This window comes from Osmia lignaria, chromosome 15 (genome assembly GCF_051020975.1).
Source record: "Osmia lignaria lignaria isolate PbOS001 chromosome 15, iyOsmLign1, whole genome shotgun sequence".
NCBI classification, from domain to species: domain Eukaryota; kingdom Metazoa; phylum Arthropoda; class Insecta; order Hymenoptera; family Megachilidae; genus Osmia; species Osmia lignaria.
Window position 1 is genome coordinate 4,705,074 of NC_135046.1, and position 24,497 is coordinate 4,729,570.

Below are 24,497 nucleotides of genomic sequence, written 5' to 3' on the forward strand. Positions count from 1 at the left end.
GATTAAATGGTTAACGATCACTAAAGAATATGGCATCTAACACAACGCTTGTAACAAAATAACATTTCTAAAAAAAATTCGATCACGTGTTTAACGCGTGTGTCGAATTTTCGCACTCGTGAAGCAAACAATTTTACAGGATAAACTATTGTTCCGAAAATATGGGCAATTTAAAGCTTGGAGCGTCGATTTTTTTTGTCGGCTATGAACTAACAACGCTACTACATATCTACAGCTTCTAGCGTTTAATGCCATTTTTTTCATGCTGAATGTAATCTGTGTCATAAGTTCTGTGGGAAAGATACCGATGCACTTTGTCTCCCCTATAATTGACCCGGTTTCTTCTTCATTTCAGTACGCAGTCGACGCCACGCGTGGTTCAGCCGATACAACAAACTCATTCGACCACTCAGCCTCATACCAACGGGCACGTTACGACGCATAGCACGTCCCAGAGGGCACAACGGAAAAACATCATCAGTTGTGTAACTGTCGGTGACAGCGATGGCGAAGCTAGTCCAGGCCGAGCGCATACTCATTTGTACCAACATTTGCCGCAACATCCTCAGCATCAGCAAACCACGCAGTTAATTAAACATGAGCCCCAGCAACAACATCACGTCAGCAGGTAATTAAATTGGAATTTAGTAACACCTTAACGATTGAGTCAATTTATTTTTATAATGGATGTAAAATATTGATATCTGAACGATATATTTTATACGTCATCCGTAGCAGATGTTATATGTATACAAGATTTGAGACATTGTGTGACGTCAATCTGTCTATTTATTGCAGCAGTAGCTCTGGATATTCTTCTCAATCTCAAAAGAAACGGCTATTGGCGAAAGTACAATCTGAGTGTAATATGGTGAATGTTGCAACAAAACCAGAGCCCGGCGTCGAATACCTTGCTCCACATCCGTGTCACGCGCCAGCCTGCAAAGAGCCACCGACCTATCAGGTTAAATTTCAATTCGAATATCAATTTATATTTCTTCTTTCGATTTTTTATTTTTTCTCCTCTGCTTTTATTTTGTTCTTTCCGGTACTTGACTGTTTTTAGAGAGAAAAAATATTTTGCCAATTTAAATGATTTTAATAGAGTACAAGATACAACTTTTGGGCGTATCGGAGAACAACGTTGACGATCTTGCTCCCTGCATAGGTTGCTTGTCCCCTGTTCCTTGTTTTAGTAATCATTCTTTTGGCAATGTTTTTCTAGGATGATGCCTATGACATGCATGACTACTTCTTGCAGTATGTGACCACGAGTAGCGCGCATCCGCACCTTCAAGAGCAGCATATCGTGTACACGACCGGCACGGACAAGCGGGTATCGTGGCCTGGAAAGAGAACCGAATACAAGCACGAATACGTTCAACCACCTGCTGCTCATTCGAGAGACCATCAAAAATGGGCGGTGGCTAATACTGTGCATCAGTATAGGTGAGCATATCACATGGCATGCCATGATTTTTATGAGCAACAGACACACACACACGCGCGAAGCATGCAGTATCATTTCACTACATAGATTTAGAAAGAAAATTATTAGGGATACATGATAGAACGAATAGATATACGCGAGAATTATATGCACGTAGTTATCGAATGCATGTAAGTTTTCTCTTTGAACGAGATATGACCAAACCGATGACGAGATGTTCGTGCACGCTGTCGAGACGGTGGTATATATCCGGGCAAGTAAACGCAGCATGAATTTCTATATTATTCTTAACCAATTGCGCTACTATGAAATGTTTCAAGTAGCAAGAAATCAGTGAGTCAGGAGACAGTATAAATTTGACTCCCTTTGGATGTGTATGGCACAGATCACTTAATAGCGCAAATGATCAGTATCGAGTAAACGAGTACGAAAGGATCTCTTCTGATTGTCAGTAGAACGAGAGATCCAGTTGTGATTCTGTCGGTTTGGTCTCTATCCTCTTAGAGAGACTTCTTACAGTAAGTAACAGACGCATGGGAATTGCATAACGAAGGGATGGATTTTGTTTTGGGTTTTGTAGGCAGAGCCAAGTGGTGGGTACGGCAGCCCATCCGGGTCATACCCACAGTCATCATGGGCATCCGGCCCACTTGAGTCCTGGGGGCGGTGGCGGGGGCAGAAGTCCTGCAGGGGGGCCTGTAATAGGAAGTGCCCAACATCTGGGACAACCCCTGTACCAGGAGTACGCCCATGTGCGTTCAAGAGCCCATGCCGTGCCACCCCCGGTGTACGTAACAGCCGCTCCTTCTCAGGCTCCCACTGCTATCCAGCAGCAACAAGTGCCCACCTATCAGGGATTCACACCCGGGTGGGTACCTAGACACCTAGTTGATGCATGCATGTGTGTACCATTTATTATATTTTCGTTCTAGCGATAGTTTATCATCGTAATGTTTGTTACCTGTGATCGTTGTTATACCGTAGACACGTTGCCAGTTATATTAGTGCGTTCCTCTGCAACTTTGTTTCTCACTAGTTTTGTCAATGGCATGTACAACGTTGTAGAACGTACGATACATTTTATTTTCCATCAGACGATCTATATTTTTTTTTTCTCTCTCTCTTCACGAGACGTAACGGTGTATATAGTTCCTTCGTTGAATCGTTATCGGAACTTTTTCCAAAATAAAACGCGGTTGTATAGAATGTACAACGGCGAGCAACGATGCCTTTACTTGGGGAAGAAAATTGTACAGGGTGTCCGCGTTAAGTCTGGACATACAACTTTTTATAACTGGTTTTTAAAATACTATCCTTACAAATTTACTGATTTACAGTGGAAGAGAACTCTTTGGAATATCGATGGTGCTGGTGGATATCCAGCTTTAGACATCACTGCACAAGGGTCTGCACCCTGAATGTCGAGTATGCACCCTTCATATCTCTTAAAATAACAAAATACAAAAAATCGTCTCCTTATTGCATCTTATATCCATTAGAAAATAATACCCTATACAGTTCCCCTCGCCGAGCTAAGGTGTCGTTGCTCGCAGGTGTACTTTACGTTTGAACCATTGATTGATCATTGATCATTAATTGCTTGTTTAAACAATTGCACCAACGTTTCGTGAACGTAAATAAACGATTGTATTCAATGTAAAAAGAAGATATAACAAATAATTTATCAATTTTATTGTATGATATTGTTCCTTGTAAAATCGTATGCGTGTGGAACGAAGAAATAATCTTCTAAAACAAATGTTTCTCATTTTTCATATTTTTTTTTTTTTTTCTAGAGCTTTACGGAGACTTTCTAACGATCATCATCCCGTTTTTTACAGCTCGTCTCCATTAACGTTGTATGATTCTAGTCGAGCGTTGCCACCACCAGCTCATCACAGCTCGGCCAGACCGTTGCTGGCAAGTCATGCAGCGCACCCACTGCCTGCACATATGCAGCCAACAGCCGTATACGGATTGGCCCCTCTTTCGCCGGCCAAACATCAATATCAACCTTCTGGTTTGTGGTTCACCGAGTAAACAAAAAAAAAAGAAATTATCCCTTTGTCTGTCTGGTTTTTCAGAAGAAGCTCAAAATGCCGTGTACGAAGCTGCTAGATAGATGTGCTTCGACGCAATTAATTTTTCTGTTTTTTCCATTGTGTGCGGCCGACTTAACGCAAAGACACGATCGAACGAAAAGCGAAAAATAGAGAACGAGAGGCTCTAAGGTTGGTTCAGTTGAGTTTCTTTTATCCGTGAACGAAGGGGACGATTTCACGACGCTGTTTTATTATCAACTATGGAAAAAAAAAAGAAACACAGTGAAACGCTGATCGCCTATGACAAAATTGACACGACTGATAAAAAGGCTCGATCCGCGTGTGTATGTATTTGTATGATCGAGTTCTAGAAACAAGATAAAGAGTCGTTTCTGTCGACTTAACTTCTCCGACAATCCGTCCTTAAGCTGTGCGATTGTCCCCTTCGAACTGCCTGTTCGCAGAGAATTTTTGTCTACAATTGTTTGATTTCGATGAAAGAAAAGGGTGAAACAAAAAAGCACATGGGAATACTAGTGAAGCGAAATCAGTTCTCTCTGTTTTCGTTTCGTTCGATCATGCGAATCGTGTGCCAGGAAACGGGAGCACAGAACCGAAAGTTAAGAGAAAGATAAAAGGAGAACGACGCGGAGAAAGTTTGACCGTGTTTTTTTCGTCGTCTCTCCTTTAACCGAGAACGAGAAATTGCTTCGATGAATTTGTAATTTGTATTATTTGTTTGTCCAAATGTTGTTTCGTGATATACACGGTCGACGTTAAACGATTTTATTCGATTTAGACGGGGCGCATATTATGTCGATAATATAATACGTGACGACGGTATTATGCATTATTATTATTATTATATATATATACACACACATACGCTCGACGTTTTGTGCATAAAGCTTTTGGAAGGGAGAATAATATCGCGCCAAAAGGAATTTTTACGATAATACACACGCGCGTGTTACGCAAAATGAATCATACGATTTCGTCTAGACGACGTTTGTATCAACATTACGCGGGGTTTAAGCGGATAAAACAAACCACATCGATGCGTGTCGATGATTCGACAAAACTGTTTTGTACTTTGGTGTGCAACAGTTGTGTTGATGAATTGCAAAGAAATTTTTTCTTTTTCGAGCTTCAACGTAACGGGAATAAGTTTGCATTTCTTTTTTGTAAATGATATGTATCCGATACGTATCGTGCACGCGCTATTCTTGAATAGCTCGTCAACAAAGTTATCCGTGATTCGGTAGAATTCACGATAAATGTTTCCCTTTGCTCGTTGAATCTCGACCGATTGAAGATTTTTGTTCTCGAGCGTGTAACGACGCTTTTTAATGAATTTCAAGAGCGTTGTCTTTTACGAAACGGACCATCGCTGATGGTGATTCCCGTTCCGTGTTAAAACGAGGGAGTTGATTGTTTTACATGCACACACGTACACAGTTTTGAAATTTGACATTGATGAAGTTTTGAAAAATTGTTTTCCGAGTTTTATCGGTAATGGGGTTCGTTTCGTGTTGTCTTAAGCATGCTTGTGGTGGTGTATCCGAGACACCGATCTTTTTTTTTGAAGTTTGAGATTTCGAAATCGATGTCTATTTTGATTGGAACGTGTGTATCAAGCGAATTTGATCGCACGATTGATTCTCGTTATTGACAAAAGCTGTGCCTACTCGCAGCAGCCTCAACACTATTTATTTTTATTAAGTGATTCTTATTGTCGTCAACGTAATTACTATTATTATTATTACTATCACTATTATTACTATTATTATTATGATTATTGCAACTAGGCATCACTGATTTTAAGATAATTTTATTAGACAGTTCGCGGGTGTTTCGTAGATACCACGTTCTTTGATTAGAATTCGTTGCAAGTAGGATTTCATCGTCTCATTTAATTCGTTTCAGTGTTTTTCATTTCATTGAGGGTTGTAGAGTTCAAGAATGTACTTTGTTCATATACATTGCACAAATTTCTGGTTCATATAATTAGCATGATTAATAGGAAGGAAGGTAGGAGTTAGAGAAATTTGTTAAGATTCAGTCTCAAACAGAGCCTTCGTTGCAAATGTTCTAATGTCGAATTGCACACACACACACACATATACTTTCTGGTGCGAAGTTCATTTTTTTGTTTTTCAGTAATTCCCTTTGAGTTTATTCTCGTCGAATCATGTTCTTCCTTCGCGCACTTTGTCCACGTCGGTGTAAAAAAGAAAGCAGTTTCCATTGTCTTGTAATTCTTCGAACTGCATATGATTGTAGATGTGCATGAACGTCGATTTTGTATATAATCATCCGGGGATATCTATCTTCCTATTACCTTTTTCGATGTTCGACAACTCTGAAAAATGGAATGCAACACTTTGAAAAATGGAAAAAAAGAAGGATCGAAAGGTTTTTCTCCCGCGTGCTGACGTGTGTATCTCGTGGATTTTTTAAATGGAATGACGCTTAGGCATTGTTTTGCTAATTATTTTATATACATAGCTGTATGATAAATGTACGGGATATCAGCCGTGGTATATTGATTAGAGTGATCCATGTCCAGAGTTTAATTAGAAGTATTTTACACGTAGAACGAGAGAGTGTGATTGAAGAAGTGAGAATGAATGAGTGCATGCGTGGTGTGTATAGAATAATCAAGTGAGTTTTTAGATACGTTATTATAATCACAAAGAACATCTTTTTAAAAAGTACGACGGTGCTGTTAATTCATTAATTTCAGATAATACAAAAGTTTGACAGATTGAACAAGGGACACTTGTTAACACCTTAGCTACTGTTAACACTTCATCGGCAGGTCATTTTGCTTCTTTTAGCATTATTAGTACATTTACCCCCATAGATGCCTTTGTCGACTTTTCGGTTTGCCCCTCCCTCTGTACAGTTCCCTTTAATTAAAAGAAGCCATTTTTTACACTTAGATATACATTTCCCTCAAATACCTACAGATCCTATCGCTTTAACTTTAAAAATACAGAAAAACGATAGGCTTCCAGTTGCTAAGGTGTTAAAAAAAGAAATCAAAATAACTTCTTTTCTTGTTACATCCACCAAGAGGCTCCCTTCTCTCTTATAATCGTACCAAATTGAAACAGCCCGTCTATTAAAACTGAAATTGGCCTCGATACCATTCATTTGCACGATACAAAAGAGAAACGTTTAACCAAGTCGATGTGCCTGTTTAACAATTAATCATATTACACTCACACTTTGTATTTACTGCAAACGAGAGAAAGAAATAGGACCGCCTCTTTGATACACGTAAAGTAAAAAAAATATTGAAATTACAATCAACGTAAGTGTTGCGTGTTAATATCAACCATACACGTTTACGAATTATATTAACACAAGCACCTTTGCGCGCCTATACATGTATATATATACGTATACGTATGCTTCCATGTAAGCCATGTAGAAGTTTAATCGCGTAGAGGAAAACATTACCCTACCATCTTTTCTCGTAAGTCGTGAGATAAAAAAAGAAGTCATATCCTTAGATTTCGCGTTTCAATTAAAGGGACAAACCGTTGATTCGCGTGTAATGTATTATAAAAACATTAGTTATCATTTTTTCTGTTAGAATTCATACATGATGCACAAAACAACACACTTATAGATTGTACGTATACACGCGACTATCATACGCATATTATAGTCATATCATGCTTCATTTTCGCATCTGTATTATTCGTTTGCGTGGTTAGATGGGCGTTGAGAAAAATGAAAAAGATTTCAGTCAGGTTCGTCGGGGTTTTTCATCCAAAGAGCTGGTTTTGACTGACGATATTGTAACATTTATTTTTTCTTTGTTTGTAACGTTAGCGCATTAAGACTGTAATAATTGTCGAATCGTGTTCGAATTAACCGCTGATATATATATATATATAAATGTATGCATGTGTATGTATATTATTGTAGATGTATATTGTTATTTTAATTAGATTCACGTTGTTATCGATGTACGCGAGTAAAAGCAAAAAACACAAAGTATTTGGGTGTAGATTTTTTGTTCAGCTGGTCGCTTAGATCCGGGTTACTCTCTTAACTCTTAGAATATCGTGATCGATGTCATTACTACTAATATTAAAAAAAAAGCTTCTTTACTGATTTATTATATAGAAAAATGTATACTATTACGCACGCGGTCCTTTTTTTTTTAGTTCTTGGGTAAAATCGTCAGTCAGTACAAGCTCACAGTCATATATACATTTATATTTAACTAACTCCTCAGTCGTTATTATTTTAAAAGGGGATAAAAATGAAAAAAAAAAAAAAATCAACACCTTTCGCTTTGTACCAGTAAGGCACCATCACCGCGTAATAGAATGAGTATACAACAGTGGAAGTAGGCGAGGAAAATTGAAGAGAGAAAGATAAGCGGTACCGTAATCGTAACGATGATGGTTCTAGTTGTGATATTTTATTAATTACATAGTGTCGATATTCGTACGAATTTTCCTTGGTCAGGCTTTCTCGAAAGAGCCCACTATTTCGAATTTTCACGTGAACAGATTTTAGAAAATCAATTATACGTTCCCGTGCGATTGTCATTTCCGATTGAAGCGATACTACGTTACCTTAGCTGCTCTTCATCCGTTTGTAAAAATTTTTCATCCGAAACGTCGCGATAATCATAAATCATCACTTTCATATACCATTAAAGGATTGAAGAATAAACCAGAAAACTGGTTTACACATTAATTGAGCCGCGAGCGTAACAGTTTACCTCTTCCTTTCGGGTGACACGACACACATGTACACACTCGAAGCTATAGATATATACAATTATTTTAATCGTTTTTAAATTTGTACATACGTTTCTTAATCGCATCAGGGCTAGGATAAAGGGTTTGGGGGGGATTTGAGCGGAGTGATTTCTTAGTGTCTAGGTGTAGTGCCTAAAATGTTAATGAGATTGTGTCCAATAGTAAATTTTATTTAGCGTGGAATCTCTAAACGATCGATCCTATGATAGTATTCGTGAACAGAAAGGAAGCATTATCTTAATTAAAATTTTTTGATAATTTCTTGATAACAAATTATGAAGGATGTATTTGTAAGTTGATGCTTTGTTTCTTTTACGAATACTTGAAATAAAGAATGAAAATCTTGAACACAGTTGTTCGCGTTGAAATGGCCAGAAATGAAAAAGAAAAATGAACAGGAGAGAAAGAAAAGGAATCAAAGGGACATCCACGAATAGGATTACGTTTCTTCGTGGATTTAGAATTTAATGTTCATCGCGTTGTATGAATAGTTCATATGAAATTATATTATATATATATATTATATATATATATACATTATATCACTGTAACAAACAAAATAACTGACTTTTTTGCGAGGAAATAGATAGCGGTAGTTATAATAAATATATATATATATATAGGAGAGAATAACATATTTTTGGAGTTACTACTAGAGGATTGATATCGTAATTGTGCTCTGTGAGTTCTTAAAGAAAACACGTCTGTCTTCTTACGTTACTGGTATTTAAATCGTCGGAGGATTGTTCGTAGAAATCGGACCGCATTTACATCGATTTATAAAAAGGAATCGATACTACAATAATTATCCTAAACTTATAGAATTTTGCTCACAAGTTCGTACACGTAGAATCGTAATTTAACCCTCGAATGACGGTGACCCTGCCTCGTGAAATTAACAAATTTTCAAACAAAATAATATAAAATTTAGAAAATAGTGTATTGCTCTAGGTTTATTCTAAATTGTAAGCTCCCTGTTCTGCCGTTCAGGGGTTAACACTTTAATTTTGAAATCTACCACTTCATAAATTCTTCGTTCATATAAAATTCATCTAATTAGTATTGTGTTCTTTTGTTTTTTGTTGCTGTTACGAGTAAATGATGTCCGATTAGGAAAGCAAGAGTGACCGAATAGATCACGTGAATAATTAACAAAGAAAAGAAGAAAAAAAAATGGAAAAAAGAAAGAAAAATTAGGGCTAGAATCGACGATTCACCTATCTGACTGTTCTTCGATGTTCTTAAATGTTCACTATTATACTATGGTAATATATCGCAGAATAATAATTAACGGTAGTACTTGTATTATAAAAAAGTTTGTCGATCTTTATGCATAATGCTAATCTTAAGAATTTAATCGTAGCTTCGAAAGAGGACAACCAACTTGTGTAAAATAGGAAAAAAAGATAACACACATCACTGCTTAGACCTTGTTAATTATAGTTATCGTTAACGATTTTTCTCGTCTTTATTGGGTGAAGGAATTTTTTAGATGAATAATTAGATACGGCTTGACATTAGTTGGAAAATAGTCTTCGCTGTGGAATGAAAGTAGAAAATTTCGTGTTTCTCGATGTTCGTACGATTTATGAAACATTTCTTTTTTTCCGATTCTGATTCTTTAAGTTTCTTCTCATCCTTCACATTCAGACTCGATCGATCCTTTCGTAGAAACTTTCGAAATAGGAAAAGTTTTTCTACCAGCTCGTTTTTTCATCGTCTTTGAAAAATTTAATACGATTTAGAGAATTTTAAGATATCCTTTTGGATACCGATTAACACGTTCGCTGTGAATCGAGGGTCGCGGACAGAAAAATCATATTAACTCTTTTTCGGATTTCCAAATTTAGTTCCTAAGATCATTATTTACCAAATGTACTTCGAATATACTTTTAAATAATTATACCACCACACGTTGAAACATACTTAGGGGGTTGTTTCGATCCTCGTGATTCAAAGAAAGGATTCACAGTGAACGTGTTAAATGGAAACAGAGAAAAAAAAGTGGGACACGTAGAGAAAAGAATAGGTCTATTTAAAACTGTTCTAGTAATTTAGAATTTTCTACGATCGTATGGATAAGCCGGAAACTTGCTGTCGCAGATTTCAAGTCTATTCGCTCTAATGGCTAACATTGTATATTTATATACCGTATATTGAATGTTCGTCTTTTGTGTATTTTAATTGTACTATGATAGTAGTAACGTCATTTATACTATTATTAATAATCGTTAACCATCGTTGTGATTAACACGATACACTGGTTTATTAATTAACGAAAAAATTTGCATATAGCATGTACAGATTCGTTTCAATCTTCCACAAAGGTGTTTTTCTTCTTTTTTTTCTCTTTTCGTTGATCGAAAAAATGGTCTTGGTTCGAAAGAAGGATGGCTGGTTCTAAAAGTCTTTCGAAATAATAATCGTGAATGATTATCAATCAGAATCTCCTTTTCTTCTTCTAAATTCCCTCTATATTTTCGTAGCGTGTTTCTGCGAAGAATTTTCATCAAGCATTGCCTTATCGCGATTGTTACATTACCATCGATATATATATATATATATATGTATATAATATAGTTACACGTAACACACGACACACGTACATACACGTTGAGAAGATAAGTCGTTTGTGCCGTCGATTAACATTAATGTTTGCCAAAACTTCTTTATCCTATATTCGTATGGATGTAACAGCTGTATAAATGTGTAAATTATCATTGCCACGTGCATTCGAATTTAACCACGAATTTCCTTTCGTATTCTCGTTAAATTAAAATCAACATATCGATTCGATAATTAAGAATTTATTTCAATTCACTTGGATATTTTGATCTGTATAATATTTAAAGGTATCTTTAAGAATTAAACGATGATACGTATTTTGAATAATTGCAATTAGAGCAATATTTTCACTGTGTCGATCAAGCTCTTAAATTGGTATCTTATAACAATCAGCGTGTTCAATTTGATGCTACTCAGTGTAACAAAATTAATTTGTTTATTTATAAATTTGTGTCTACAATGCGAATGCAGCGTGGATCCTTCGTATACATCCAGCAACATGGTAACCCCAATAAATGAATCGCCCATCGAGGGCGAGCAAAAAACGAAGTGTCTAAACGGCGGTATTTAGCGTATAAATAAAACAGAAAAAAACGAAGAAGAGTGTTTCTTTTCGTTTGTTTTCGTTTGTTTTAAGCTTTCGCGGGAAGTCTGTCGGTCTCAAAGTATTAAAACTCTCAGGCTGCGCCCGATGGCGCCTGTCGAGGGGTCGCCAGATGAAAATGGTGTTCAATCGATATCCGTAAACGCGATTTAATTATTAATTTGAATGAATCGTAGACGAGGCGCGAGCTTGCGGTTTGATTTAAGAAAATCTACAATAAAGGAATAATCGTAGAAGCATTTGCCAAGAACCATTTTATTTAGCGGTAGATCGTGCCTTATATCACTGATCCATACTGGATACTTTATCTAAATTTTCATTCTAACTAATCGTACTTCAAGTTTTGTATCCGGTTATCTGGTTGAACGCCACATCTCTCTCTATTTCTCTCTATACATATTATATATATACATACCGTGTAATTAAAAAAAAGAAAAGAAACAAGAAAAGGGAGAAAGAAATTGAAAATATTCATTGCTTGCGCGTGCGACGAATTATTTCAGAGGTCGACCAGAGTACAAAGCGTAGGTTTAGTTTGGTCTCGGAAATAGTTTGCGCACGAATATACATACTAATTCTACTATGAAATGTCGAAGTGTCGTCGTCGAACGTTAGAGAACCGATCGTTAATTAGCGTTAAAATAGCGAGAACAAAGACACTGCGTTACGATCACGATCGTCGTCGATCAAGCATAATTAGTCGCATCGGTTTGGCTTCTTTTGTACGTACGACAATAAAAAAAAAGGACTTTAATGAAAAGAATCAGCAGATAAATCAAAAGTACATAGGCTTTAAATCGTGCACTGAACGTAAAGTGCGATTCAGTCCGATCGGTTCGCTCTTCCAACACGTGGACGAGCCCCGATATCCGCAAAATACAATCGATTCCAAAACTTGTGCTTGATCGATGCAATCGGTGATAAGTATCGGCGCAACACTATCCTTTAGACAACAAAAAACTAATATCACAGCGGCGTAGCTCGTTACTATTTCAAAAACGATTCCTTTTAATTGAAAATACCGTTCGAAGGTTGACATTTTTATTCGTTATTAATTTGTTACCAAAATCTAAGAGCAAAAAACAATTGATGATTTCTTGTTGATTTTGATAGTAGCGAGCTCCGCGTTTCTTCAATAGAGCAGGTGTCTTAATTAATTCGGCGACGACTTACTTAAACGAACGTTTCTCAATTTTTAAGTCGCGCACCGGCATACAGGTGCACATATTATATCCTGGGGGCAAGAAGTCTATTTGATATTTATATTTTAATATACACGGGCCGATTATATATATATATATATATGTATATATATATATATATAATTAGCGTATATGTAATTATTGAATATTAATCGATAGCCTCGGTGGGCTGCTCGTCCAGCAACGAGATCGAATGATCTTGATCAGAATGTAAAAGATGGACGAGCAGATTACCGAGTCAAGAACCACGATTTTCTGTATATTACTGTAGTATAATAATCAAACACTAAAGACTAATGCTTAAGGTGATCGATCGTGGAGCTTCGATGCTCTTCGATACCGCGTATGTGTATTCGAGAATATTGCTATGCGAGCTGGAAAGATTGAAAAATGAGAAAAAAAGAAAGATGTGAATTAAATGATTAAGAAAGAAAGGTACACGTTAGAGCGGTACAGGCATCACTGTGTTTTAAATGGTTAATAAATACAGATGTGTCCGTGTTTTCGCTCGGACACCTTTTTTGAACAGAGTTCGCTGTGTTACGGTTGTGTTATAATTTTTTTATTTTTCATATTTTCTTCGTCAAGCTCCTGTTTTCTTTTTGCTTCTCGGTGTTATCCATTTCCACACGTGTCCCACTCGTGAATTCTTTCGACAATACTCACCTTACCATTCCAAGTTTTCTTGCAAAAAAAGTGCAAAATTAATTAAGTACCTGTTTATATATCAAAGCAACCGTTCGATCGATCTAAGGAAATCGATCAACGTGGAACACTGATCAAAAGAGCCGTTCATCGTTCGTCTAAGCGCTAGATGGAAAAGCAAATAAAAGAAACGTCCCTTTTTTATAACTTTCCATCGAATTCAGCGAACTCCGATATGAATTTTATCAAACAAGACAATTTTAACCCGTATCCACGCCTGTTTCTTCTGTCCTCTGAAATGTTTTTTTAATAACACTGGAACTTGAAAATGTAACGTGTGATTTTAGCGCTCCGTAATTAACGTTAAAAGCCTTACCTTCGTTCAATCTATCAAATGCTAATTATAATTTATCATCCGTTTGTCTAATTTATTTTTAATTTCAAAGTAATTTGTTCCAGTGTTAACGCGATACTGTAATACAAAATAAAAATTCAGTTGTGTATATAGCCGCAGGTTTTTACGAAGCTCTTAATTAGAAGACGTTTAGAATCGTAATTGTGTGTACAATAGGAATATATGTAGAAAAGAGAGAAAAGGAAATTTAGCGCAGACTAAACAGCGAACAAACAAATTTAACATTTCTTATACGATAAAAAAACTGTTGTGTACTCATCGACGTAAGTTTCTTGTAGTTTTTTCAATCGTTAGACGATAAGGATAAATATCTGTCCTAAGTAACCGACCAAACGAATAATAGTTATCTTTCGGAATGCTATGGTAAGATCGGTTTCAATTTTATTTATTTATTTATTTTTGTTCTTTCTTTTTCGTTGTAAACGCGGGAAACGAATTTCAAAATAGAGAAAAGGTTCGACGGCGATAGAAAAGAAAATCAAGGATCATTATAATTTTTCCTTCTATAAGAAGACAGATCGGTTAAATAAATTAGAAACAAAGATATCTCATTTCCCTTTGTTCGTTCTCGTTTAATTTTCTAATTTCTCGAAAGTGTGTATCGTTCACCTAGATAGTACAAGAAAAGTAGAAGTTCCTCGCAAATACGCTATGAAACAGGACTGTTTTTCATTACAAAACGCGTTCTACGTATCCGTGTAATAATAGTTACAAAAATTAAGCGTAGTGGAATTTTTTAAATACACACAGGCTTCTATCTGTCGCGATACCATGATCGTTTCTCTTCGATCGACGATTAAAAATTGCCTCGACACGAAAGTATCTCGAACGTACACAAAAGTTAAGATACAATAATTTATAGAATTGCTATCTTGACAAACTGATAAAAAGTTTTCCCGTGTCGTTTAAAAATTGTTTTCCTTTCTTTCATTTACAATGACTTACACATTTGTTCACATATTTTTAACGCTATAGTCATTGTATTTGGTCAAGATTAATTATTTAAAAAAAAGAAAATCACTTCAGAATTTAATTTTGTGTATATTCATTAACACGTTGCCTGCTTCAATATTTTTCTCAACTATTTGATTAAATTAATCTTCGCGGCAGTCAACGTGTTAATCGTGACTGTTTAATTACCCAAAACCTTTCGAGTTCAGAATAAGAATAATTTCACGTACTGTCTAAGCATGCGACTGAATAATCAACCTGAAATTATTGCAATATCGCGTAACATAATAGAGAATAATAGTCGACGAGTGTATAAAGGGTACGACATTTATGAGCATTGTTATATAAATATATATATGTATAAATACGTATACTTGTAATAATTGATAAAACCAGGGTAAACATTACTATTATCTGTGTGTAATACTTAAAAAAAAAAAGGAGCGCCCCGTGTGCGGTATCACCGTTCACGATGGTTTCGTGTGTCTCTGTACTAGTAAATATGCGTGTTTGCACTTACAAAATAGAAGAAAAAATGTATATTAATAATAATAACGATAAACATGCCCAATGACACACATCTTACTGTAAATAAGAACAAACACTTACACAGTTGTTTCTTGTTTCGTTTAGCGCGTCATTAGGTTCGCGCAAACGCGCCAAGGAACAATATTTAATATTCAAAAAGGAAAAAAAATGATAATGAAACAAAGTAGCCATGCGTGTAACGTTGATAAAAGATAAAAAAAAACACAAGTAACTGGTAGACTGTCATAGATTTTATTACTCGTTATTATTGCTCCTGCCTATTCGTAATATCTTTGACTGTAATATCTTGTAAACACGTTGGACCAAGTCGTTGTGAGCTCTCTTAGCTGGTAAATTAGAAATTGTTCCGACGGTTTCGTGGTCGTCGAAACGCTTTACACACCGACTGGTGTGGGCTCTCATATTTGAACAGAGAACATATTTCTGGTAGCTTGTATCGTGAATATCAATGTCCATCGATATAATAAAATTACCAATCGTTTTACAATATTGAGAATCCTAATTTTGAGATCGCAATACACTTTCCGTAATTTCCATGCCTATTTTATCGTAGCTCTACGAAACTATCACTTCAATTTTGAATGAAAGAGAAAACATGATTTCGTTAGGAATTGCGCCAAGTGATAATGAAGTTTCAAGTTTGAAAGCGTCGCGCAGAGGATCTCCTTCCTGCTCTGGATATTCGCATAGCTTACCTCGTTTCAAACGTTGATTTCATGGTATGTCACGATAGTTATTGCTCAGTTGTGCTATGGATAAGTCTGACGTAGGCTTTTACGTTGACGATTAGCCTAAACTACCTCGGCCATTTTCAATAGCGAAAGAGCTTCGGACAATACAAGCTACAAGAGACACTTGGCTCTTTGACAGAGAGAGAGAGTCAAACTCTGTTACAACTTTTTTTTTCTATTTTGTACATACAAAATATGCTCACATCGACAAGGCTTGTAACATGGAAGACTTTTCGTAGACCTCGAAACGTATGCTAAATTTTACTCTATCGCGCTATCCCTTTTGCAAATCGCTCGACGGATTCGTTTTTAACCGGCGGTACGCGAGATCTATACGGAGTTTCTTCGCGAGGCTTAAAGTCAAATCGGAGTGAAACGATCGTAAATCAATTGGCTTCATATTCGATAACACGCGTCGTCGTCGCATTTTTCTCGTGTAATAACGTTAAACGACAAGCAAATTACTAATGTCGTGGTGTACATGTACCGATAGAGCGATGATAATAACGTAAACGACGATACTATTACAAAATGAATGTTGCCTTTTGTCGTATTGGTTAATTGTAAACGAAAGGATAGAAGAAAATATTAATGAATCACGTACGATTGTATTAACGACAACTAATAACAATTACTATCTATTGTATTACGAGTACTAATAACAATTACTGTGTACAACATGAAGGTTCGTATGATTGTAAATGATATGTGTTGCGTTGATATGTAAAACGCGTCCCTTATTATTAAAAAGGGGGTTGTGAAAATAAATCAACCAGACACTTTGTTGGCCTTCTATATTGCCCTGACACACAGGAATTATTATTATTATTATTATTATCATTATTATTATATATAATATATATACTTGATATGGGCCGACTGAAATGTTTTTAATAAACACTAGTGCCTCAAACTTTCCACAAATTTCAGTTATTATCATTTATTTTGTTTCGTTCACAGGTATAGTATAAACGCTAGTACTACTTGCACGAAGACGGAATTGATGATCAGCGGACAAGTGCGATTCATATCACTTGATTCTATCAGTCAGTGTTTGATAGGGTAGATGTATTCTTGTCGCTAAAGCTGGCAATGAATTTTAAATATATTCGAGTTAATCACAATTGAACGGTTCGACGTATATGTTAGTCGACAGAAGTAGGATGTAAAGTCTGCTTCAACACTTCGTTTATGCGAACAGTCGTCGCCTCTAGTTTTTTTGCAGTCACAGTGTCGCTCGTTGATGGCGCGTGAAAGAAATATAGCATAAACCCTGCCATTAACAGATGCATTCCAAGAATTATCGCGATATATATTAATCTGTACCTCCCTAAAAATTCATTTGTTTCATTAATGCATTTTCCTTGTTTTCACAAGGTTCTTAGAGTTTCAATAAATTCATACCTTCTATTATTGGTAACAAAGATCTCAATAATACTCCACCAGATAGGAAAGTTGCTATTACAACCAAACTCCACTGAAACCATTCAATTTGTATAGTCCATAGGAAAGCTACTGGAATGTAGATGGCTAAGGAATAACCATAAAGACATAAAAGCTCCAAGAGACTAAGTGTTGAGTAAGACTAAAATGAAAATTTAGTTTGATAATCATAAAGTACCTTTCAAAAAGATAGAGTAACATATCAAACCTCAATTAACTCTTCCTCTGTATCCCTTGTGCTAGTGGTCCATTTCAATGCACCCCATAATGTTAATGGCAACAACCATGCATATAAAAATATGCAACTTGCAGCCTTAGATACAATGTGAAAGTCATACCTCCAGTGATATTTGCTTGAATTAGCTGTTTGCAAGTAATTAGCCAGATTTCCATTTATAGCTATGGAAAATACCAAGGTGATACAAATCCAGAATGGACCATATAAGTCTGGTTTTGGTCTTATGTGAGTTGTCAAATAATTATCACTTCCATATGGAAACATAGACCTTTTAATTCTTTCCACTACATCTTTTGTATTAACATTGAAAAACTGTTGATAATATTCAATGGTCCAAAAGTTAGGTGGTGATGTGGCTAAAACAGGAAAAAATATGGTTCTGAAAAAGTGCATAAACACTGAATATCTTCTATATTTCAAATGTAACAATCTACTTAAAACTATCATAAACATTATAAAAGCATAAACCTTCAGTTTTATCAGGCATTCCCTGAAGATCTTCCATAATGCCGATTCCAGCAGGATCATTTGATAGGTTATTAAAACCTTGATGAGTGGAAGCATTAATATTTAATTGTGCCTGTCCAGCATTTTCTCCATGATTTATCGATGGAAAATCTTGGAAGGAAATAAACTGAGAATCACTGGCATTTGTCTGATTTCCATCCATTATTATTTACTATGCACTTTCTAATCTTCGTTTGACAAATATGAGATACACACATCTCAAAAATATATCACCATAGACGAGATAAAGAATAGATCAGACATTTTAAAAGAGTTAGGGCTGTTGGTGTATTAGACAGCCAACTGCAGAACGATCGATCGACAAGTCGGCAAGTAAATACTTAGATTGCATCAATACCAACGAATATACTCTATTACCACCGACGACAGACTCCCGAGAATATTTTACCGGCATATTTACTGATTCGGGTTCTGTTTCTTAATGCGGCCGCAATATATTCTAGAAGGCGTAAGAAAACGGTGAAATTTTTCTGAAGACAAACTCCCATAAGGATAGCAGTCTTTAGTTGGCTCTCGTCACCGACAGTATCTCGTCGGTGGCATCGGTGTTTACGGAAGTTACCCATTTACGATTGGTCCTTCAGCAGTCTATATTTTGCCCCATTACTTCCATTGTTCTTCGATAGATGCCACACTGCATCTGGGTTTGTCTGGATCCCGAACGATTACTATCCTTTGTGAGCAAAGGCATGTCCGGTCTTGTTGTATCTGTAGTCACTGGTAGTACGGGACCAGTGACTACAGATTTGTAGTAGAAGACTATGGACATGCCTTTGTTTTCAAAGGGTCGTGAATTTGTTTAAACTTAAACTTTGTGCTTTGAAAAGCGGGCCACTGGCGTCGGGAGTGGGGATGCCAGACGCCTTTGCACGCGGCTCGAGTAAAAGTCGACACAGGGTGCGACCCCCGGTATCGGCCACATGCCAGGCACCACAGATGGGTACCAATGTGGTAGGCGTGAAGGACTCCGAAGTAAATAAGGTTCCAGACCTTTCTTTACTGCCAATGTCGGTTGCCGTGGGGTTTTAGTAAGTAGGAATCTCACACTACCCCACCGCCCACCCCCAGGGGTCGGTGTGGGGGTCATATGCAAGATTTCCCTACGTTAAAAAAAAAAAAACATTTACAGCCATTAATTCGAGCAAACGTACTGGCTGCGGCACCGTTATCAATCTTTCAACGTAGAGCGAAGCATCAGTCTTAAAGCAACCGACGAGGGGTGCAGATCTACCTGCTAAACATGCATATATCCGTATTATATTTTCTGCGTTCATTTAATTTGCTGTATTTATCTTCTTAGCTTATTGAATAAACTCATTAAGAGGACGAACATGTTGATTTTATTACTCCCGTGTGCATCCTTTACATCCCTGATTCTGCAGTATTTACATCCCAGCATTCCTTACATCACTGCATCCTTTACATCTCTGCTTTCTTTATATCTTTGCATCCTTTACGCCTCTATTACCCTTACATACCTGCGTTCCTCACATCTCCGTATGCCTTACATCACGCTATCACTTACATACTTGAAATCACGCTTTCGGTGTTCGTCACAGCGCCTTCGGGCGGTAGAAAAGGGAATTAAAGCTCGCAGAAATTTTGGCCCTCTGGCGGCAAAATTTGAACTAAAATGTCGACGTCGAATCAGCGCCCTCTGGTGGCAGAAAAGGGAACTATAGCTCGCAGAAAATTTGGCCCTCTGGCGGCAAAAATTTGAACTAAAATGTCGACGTCGAATCAGCGCCCTCTGGCGGTAGAAAATGGAACTAAAGCTTGCAACCATTTTGGCCACCTAGCGGTAAAAATTTGAACTAAAATGTCGACGTCGAATCAGCGCCCTCTGGCGGCAGAAAATGGAACTAAAGCTTGCAACCATTTTGGCCCTCTAGCGGCAAAATTTTGAACTAAAATGTCGACCTTGAATCAGCGCCCCCTGGCGGCAGAAAATGGAACTAAAGCTTGCAACAATTTCGGCCCTCTAGCGGCAAAAATTTGAACTAAAATGTCGACCTCGAATCGGCGCCCTCTGGCGGCAGAAAATGGAACTAAAGCTCGCAGCAATTTTTCCCTCTAGCGACAAATATTTGAACTAAAATGTCGACCTCGAATCAGCGCCCTCTGGCGGCAGAAAATGGAACTAAAGCTTGCAACAATTTTGGCCCTCTATCGGGAAAAATTTGAACTAAAATGTCGATCTCGAATCAGCGCTCTCTAGCGGTAAAAAAGGGAACTAATTAATGTAGGGGAATAATGATACAGGAATATAAGGGATGTCGTGATGTAAGGAATGCTGGGATATAAGAAGTGGTGGGATGTAAGGGATGCAGGGAAACAAAGGATACGAGGATACAATGATTTGGGAGTAGTCCTTGCGAGGTCTATGAAAAGAATGAAAAGAATAAATAACTGCCGAGGGAAGCCTTGGTCCATAAAGAGTAGGAATAGAATAAATAAGATTATAAAATCATAAATTATTCCTCTTTGATGAGCTTAAAATGATAGAAGAATTTAAGTCAATCAAATAAATAGCTAAGAAGAGAAATTACGAGGATTTTAAATAAATAACTTAGAAATGACATTCGGTAAATTAAGTAATAACTTAGTTGCTTATTTCAAATGATTTATTTACCAAAATGCATGAAGTGAATACAAGTTTGTCAAACAATTACAATAATAATTGTTCAGTTTTGTGCTGCTTTTGACTGATTTAAAAAAAAGATAGAATCAAAGGGAGTGAAAATTGGGTCTTTTCCGATGTCAGTTTGAGGTGCGGTAAAAGAGTGACTGGTGAAACAGGCACGATTATCATACTGGTTGTGCTCTTCGCATGCAGATCATCTGAGGGTGTCTGGGAGCCCCTAAATCATGACCCCCTGAAAACAAAGGCATGTTCAGTCTTCTACATCTGTAGTCACTGACGAGACTGTACGTATTTGAGCATTTTGACAGCTCGAAAAATTATTAAAATATATTTTATGGTACAATTTAATACTAGATAGTATTTAGGTTTCAATTGTACTGACAATGTATTCTATTTTATAAGCTAAACGGATAATAAAGAAGGTAAAGAAATTTTTCGCGGTATACTGTGCGGGTAAACTTGTATATCTTTATAAAAAAATACATTTGTTTGATAGTAGTTCAAATTTTTTATTTCATTTGAGAAATGTCGATTTGAAGAATATCCAAGAAATACCTATTATTTACTGAAATACTTAAATGATGTTTATTTTTGGATAGGTTAGGCGGTTCAGAGGTCCTATTAACATTGTGCCCTCCTACTTACCTAACGGTAACAAAGCACTGAAAAATGTTACACAGAACTCCTAATCTTCGGAGATTTCTTCAAAATATTAGCAGTCATAGTAAAGACTATTTGTACGTTTTTCAAGTAGGGTATACAAGGAGGCATAGCAGCACTTTGATAAAGTGTAACTATGGTGCAAAGTGCAAGTTACATATCACTGCAAATTCTCAGAAGGTTTTTACCAACAAAATAGGGTATCCAGAGGAAATGAGATGGATACTTGCTGCAATGCCAAGGTCAATTTCTATATTCACAAAAGTACAAAAAGAACAATCAGGAAACATAAATAAGCCAGAGGATGAAGCGCAACAAACAATAATAGAATTAAAAGAAGAAAACTTAGGACAATTGAAGGAGAGAAAATTAGATGTTAAATCTACTTCTGTGGGTGATAATCAGAATAAAAAAGAAAAACAAGCATCAGGTACAAGCAGTCTTATGATAACAAATGTTTGATTCTTTTTATTAATTGTTTAATTGTTCATGATTGTAAACATTTTTTGATATTAGGTAAAAAGAGAAGTAAGATGGATAAAAGTGTATCTTCCTTAGAACGTAACTTTATCACACCTGTTAGAGCTATGTGTGATTTTTTACTAAAACCTTCTGATCTTGAAAACTTACCAAAGACTAAAAGAAGATCTCCATATGAATTTGAACCACCAATTACTGTATATTGGAGAAAAGATGTTGAGGCAAAGTAAAGCACTTTAAATAAAATGCGATGAGATGAACATTTATAGCAATGCTCAATACATTTCATTTTATTTTAGAGCATTGGAAGTTTGGGGATCAAAGGAAGCCTTAAAGAAAGAGCTCCTTAAAAAAGAACTGGAACAAAAGGCTTACCAACAAAGTAAATAATTACTTTCTGTTACATAAAATACAATTTTTGCTTTAATCCTTTGACTGCTATGGACGCACATATGCGTCCGATGAAAGCTATCGGTGCAGACTATGGACGCGTATCTGCGTTCATAGATTATTTCTTGTATATATTAATTATAATTAAATAAAAGTTAGCAACGCATATTACTAATTACACACCATATGTTATCACATTCTAATGATATGACAAAACACTGAAAAAGAAAAACAAATGAAAAAATAAACTGAGAAATGAAATGGAATAAAAAGAAAAGTAATAAGTGTTATTATCTTGATTCTTATTTCGTACACACAGAACCCCCAGGCATAGAATCCCCAGCAGTCAAAGGGTTAATCTTTATTGTTTTGCAGATATATTTACTGTTAAGAGAAGGCTCCGAGATTACAGACGAGAAATGGGCAGTAAAACCGAGTTTGTGCAAAAAGAGGGCCTTTTTGGAAGATCTGGTACTGTCGTTTTAATTGCGAGTCTAATGTAAGTTTTATTTTCGGTATTTCTCTGAAGAAACATTGTTTTCAGCATACTTAAATCAATCTTTAAATCTGTTTAAGCAATGGCAGTAATTTCGTATTCAAGTTATGTGCATGGATATACACCGGGTCGCATAGTATGTTTTCGGAATGTGTGCACTCTGCCGCGGATACTTGCAATCAATTAATATTAGCGTACGGTATCCATAAGTCAGTACAGGTACATACAAATACAAGTGAATTAAAAAAAAAAAAAAACAAAGGTATCTGCCATGCTAATATTCATACAAAACATTTCAGGATCCTAATCCTGATCACCCATATGGTTACACTAATATGAGATACGTTTCTTCTTTGATATCTGGTGTTGGTATCTTTTGTGTGGGTACTGGTTTATCAATTTACCATGGAATTCATGGTCTTCTTCATCCTTCGGCAGTAGAGTCCTTCTATTGGGCATATGTTCTCTTAGCCGGTTCCTTGGTATCTGAGGGAGCGACATTATTAGTAGCAATACAATCAATTAAAAAAGGAGCAGAGGAGAAGCGACAAACATTTAAGGAATATGTATTAGGAGGGCAAGATCCTTCAGTAAACGTCGTCCTTATGGAAGATTTCGCCGCTGTATGTATTTAGCAAACAAACGAAATGGTCTTATTAAAAATTAAACACCGCTTTAAACTCGATAGGTACTTGGCCTTATTTGTGCTGCTAGTTGTATGGGTCTAACTTCCTGGCTAGAAAATCCAGTGTATGACTCCGTTGGATCTCTTTTAGTGGGTGGCCTTCTTGGCGCAGTGGCAATGTTTATAATTCATACAAACGCGACCGCTTTAATTGGAAGAAGTATATCTCAAGATGACCTTGATAAGATCAATGCGGAGTTAGAGTCAGACATAATGGTAATGTTTTTGTGGTCACATTATCGTCATTATGAAAACGGATGTTTTCATAAATTGATTATACATTAGGTTATATCGCATATTATGATAGGTTCGAGCAATTCACGACGTTAAAGGTATTGATATGGGCAATAATGTAGTTCGATATAAAGCCGAAATTGATTTCGATGGCAGAGAATTGACAAGATCGTACCTCGATAAGAACGATCTCAACGAGATGTTAAAGGTACTAAAATAAGATTAAAAAATAGAACATTATTATTCAAATCTTTTTACCTTTAGGAAGTACAACGAATGGAAAACATTGATGAATTGGAAGGGTTTATGTTGAAACATGGCGAAGGTATCGTTGATACAGTCGGTGGAGAAGTAGACAGAATGGAGCTAAAATTAAAGGTTTCGTAAAGTTTTCTACTTAAAACGTATGGATATCTAATTACTTATTAACATTTCTATTTTCTTCTTTTTTTCAAATATTGTAGAAGAATCATCCAGAGATTCGACATTGCGACTTGGAAATCCTGTAAATACTTCGTACGAAGTACGAAAGTAAATGCGATACACGATGTAAATACTGTTTAATATATATATATATATATAGCACCGTCAAGCTTATTATTTATATACGATAGGTATAGCACATGTGTTTTCATTTATAGATCGAAAAGAAAAATAAAACAAACAAGTTCGGATGTCCTATTTATAAAATGATTGTTCAGTTCCTTTTTTAATCCCATGAATACATAACACAAATTTAATTATAACAAATGCAA

At 36.2% G+C, this 24,497-nt stretch overlaps 3 protein-coding genes across 23 annotated transcripts in view; 2 read left to right on the top strand and 1 right to left on the bottom strand.

The window, feature by feature from the left end:
• Positions 1–16,142, top strand: part of Hipk (Homeodomain interacting protein kinase) — a 30,267-nt gene extending 14,125 nt beyond the window's left edge. For 6 of the 20 annotated variants that reach the window (XM_034315575.2, XM_034315586.2, XM_034315577.2 and 3 more), the window contains 5 exons: positions 356–628; positions 799–964; positions 1,226–1,449; positions 2,031–2,351; positions 3,247–16,142. In XM_034315575.2, coding sequence (XP_034171466.1) covers positions 356–628; positions 799–964; positions 1,226–1,449; positions 2,031–2,351; positions 3,247–3,490 — 1,228 coding nt within the window. In that variant the 3' untranslated portion in view covers positions 3,491–16,142. Of the gene's footprint in view, positions 1–355; positions 629–798; positions 965–1,225; positions 1,450–2,030; positions 2,352–2,787; positions 3,196–3,246 lie in introns of those variants that run through there. The other 14 variants (XM_076692657.1, XM_034315580.2, XM_034315590.2 and 11 more) reach the window with 13 other exon arrangements.
• Positions 16,143–16,293: 151 nt separating this feature from the next.
• LOC117600310 (protein YIPF1) lies at positions 16,294–18,685 on the bottom strand. The gene is made up of 4 exons (XM_034315601.2): positions 18,094–18,685; positions 17,596–17,981; positions 17,349–17,529; positions 16,294–17,274 (listed from the first exon to the last, which is right to left on the bottom strand). Exons 1-4 carry the CDS (start codon positions 18,293–18,295, stop codon positions 17,090–17,092), a joined length of 954 nt encoding a protein of 317 aa, XP_034171492.1. The 5' UTR covers positions 18,296–18,685; the 3' UTR covers positions 16,294–17,089.
• Positions 18,686–21,045: 2,360 nt separating this feature from the next.
• On the top strand, positions 21,046–24,401 carry ZnT49B (solute carrier family 30 member 9). Of its 2 annotated transcripts, none has more exons than XM_034315739.2 (11): positions 21,046–21,219; positions 21,397–21,887; positions 21,974–22,163; positions 22,237–22,319; positions 22,703–22,826; positions 22,904–23,042; positions 23,123–23,446; positions 23,512–23,724; positions 23,816–23,950; positions 24,007–24,120; positions 24,207–24,401. In XM_034315739.2, exons 2-11 carry the CDS (start codon positions 21,467–21,469, stop codon positions 24,249–24,251), a joined length of 1,788 nt encoding a protein of 595 aa, XP_034171630.1. In that variant the 5' UTR covers positions 21,046–21,219; positions 21,397–21,466; the 3' UTR covers positions 24,252–24,401. The 2 variants fall into 2 exon arrangements, with proteins under 2 accessions (XP_034171630.1, XP_034171631.1); XM_034315740.2 differs by having other exon boundaries at positions 21,402–21,887.
• Positions 24,402–24,497: the final 96 nt, after the last annotated feature.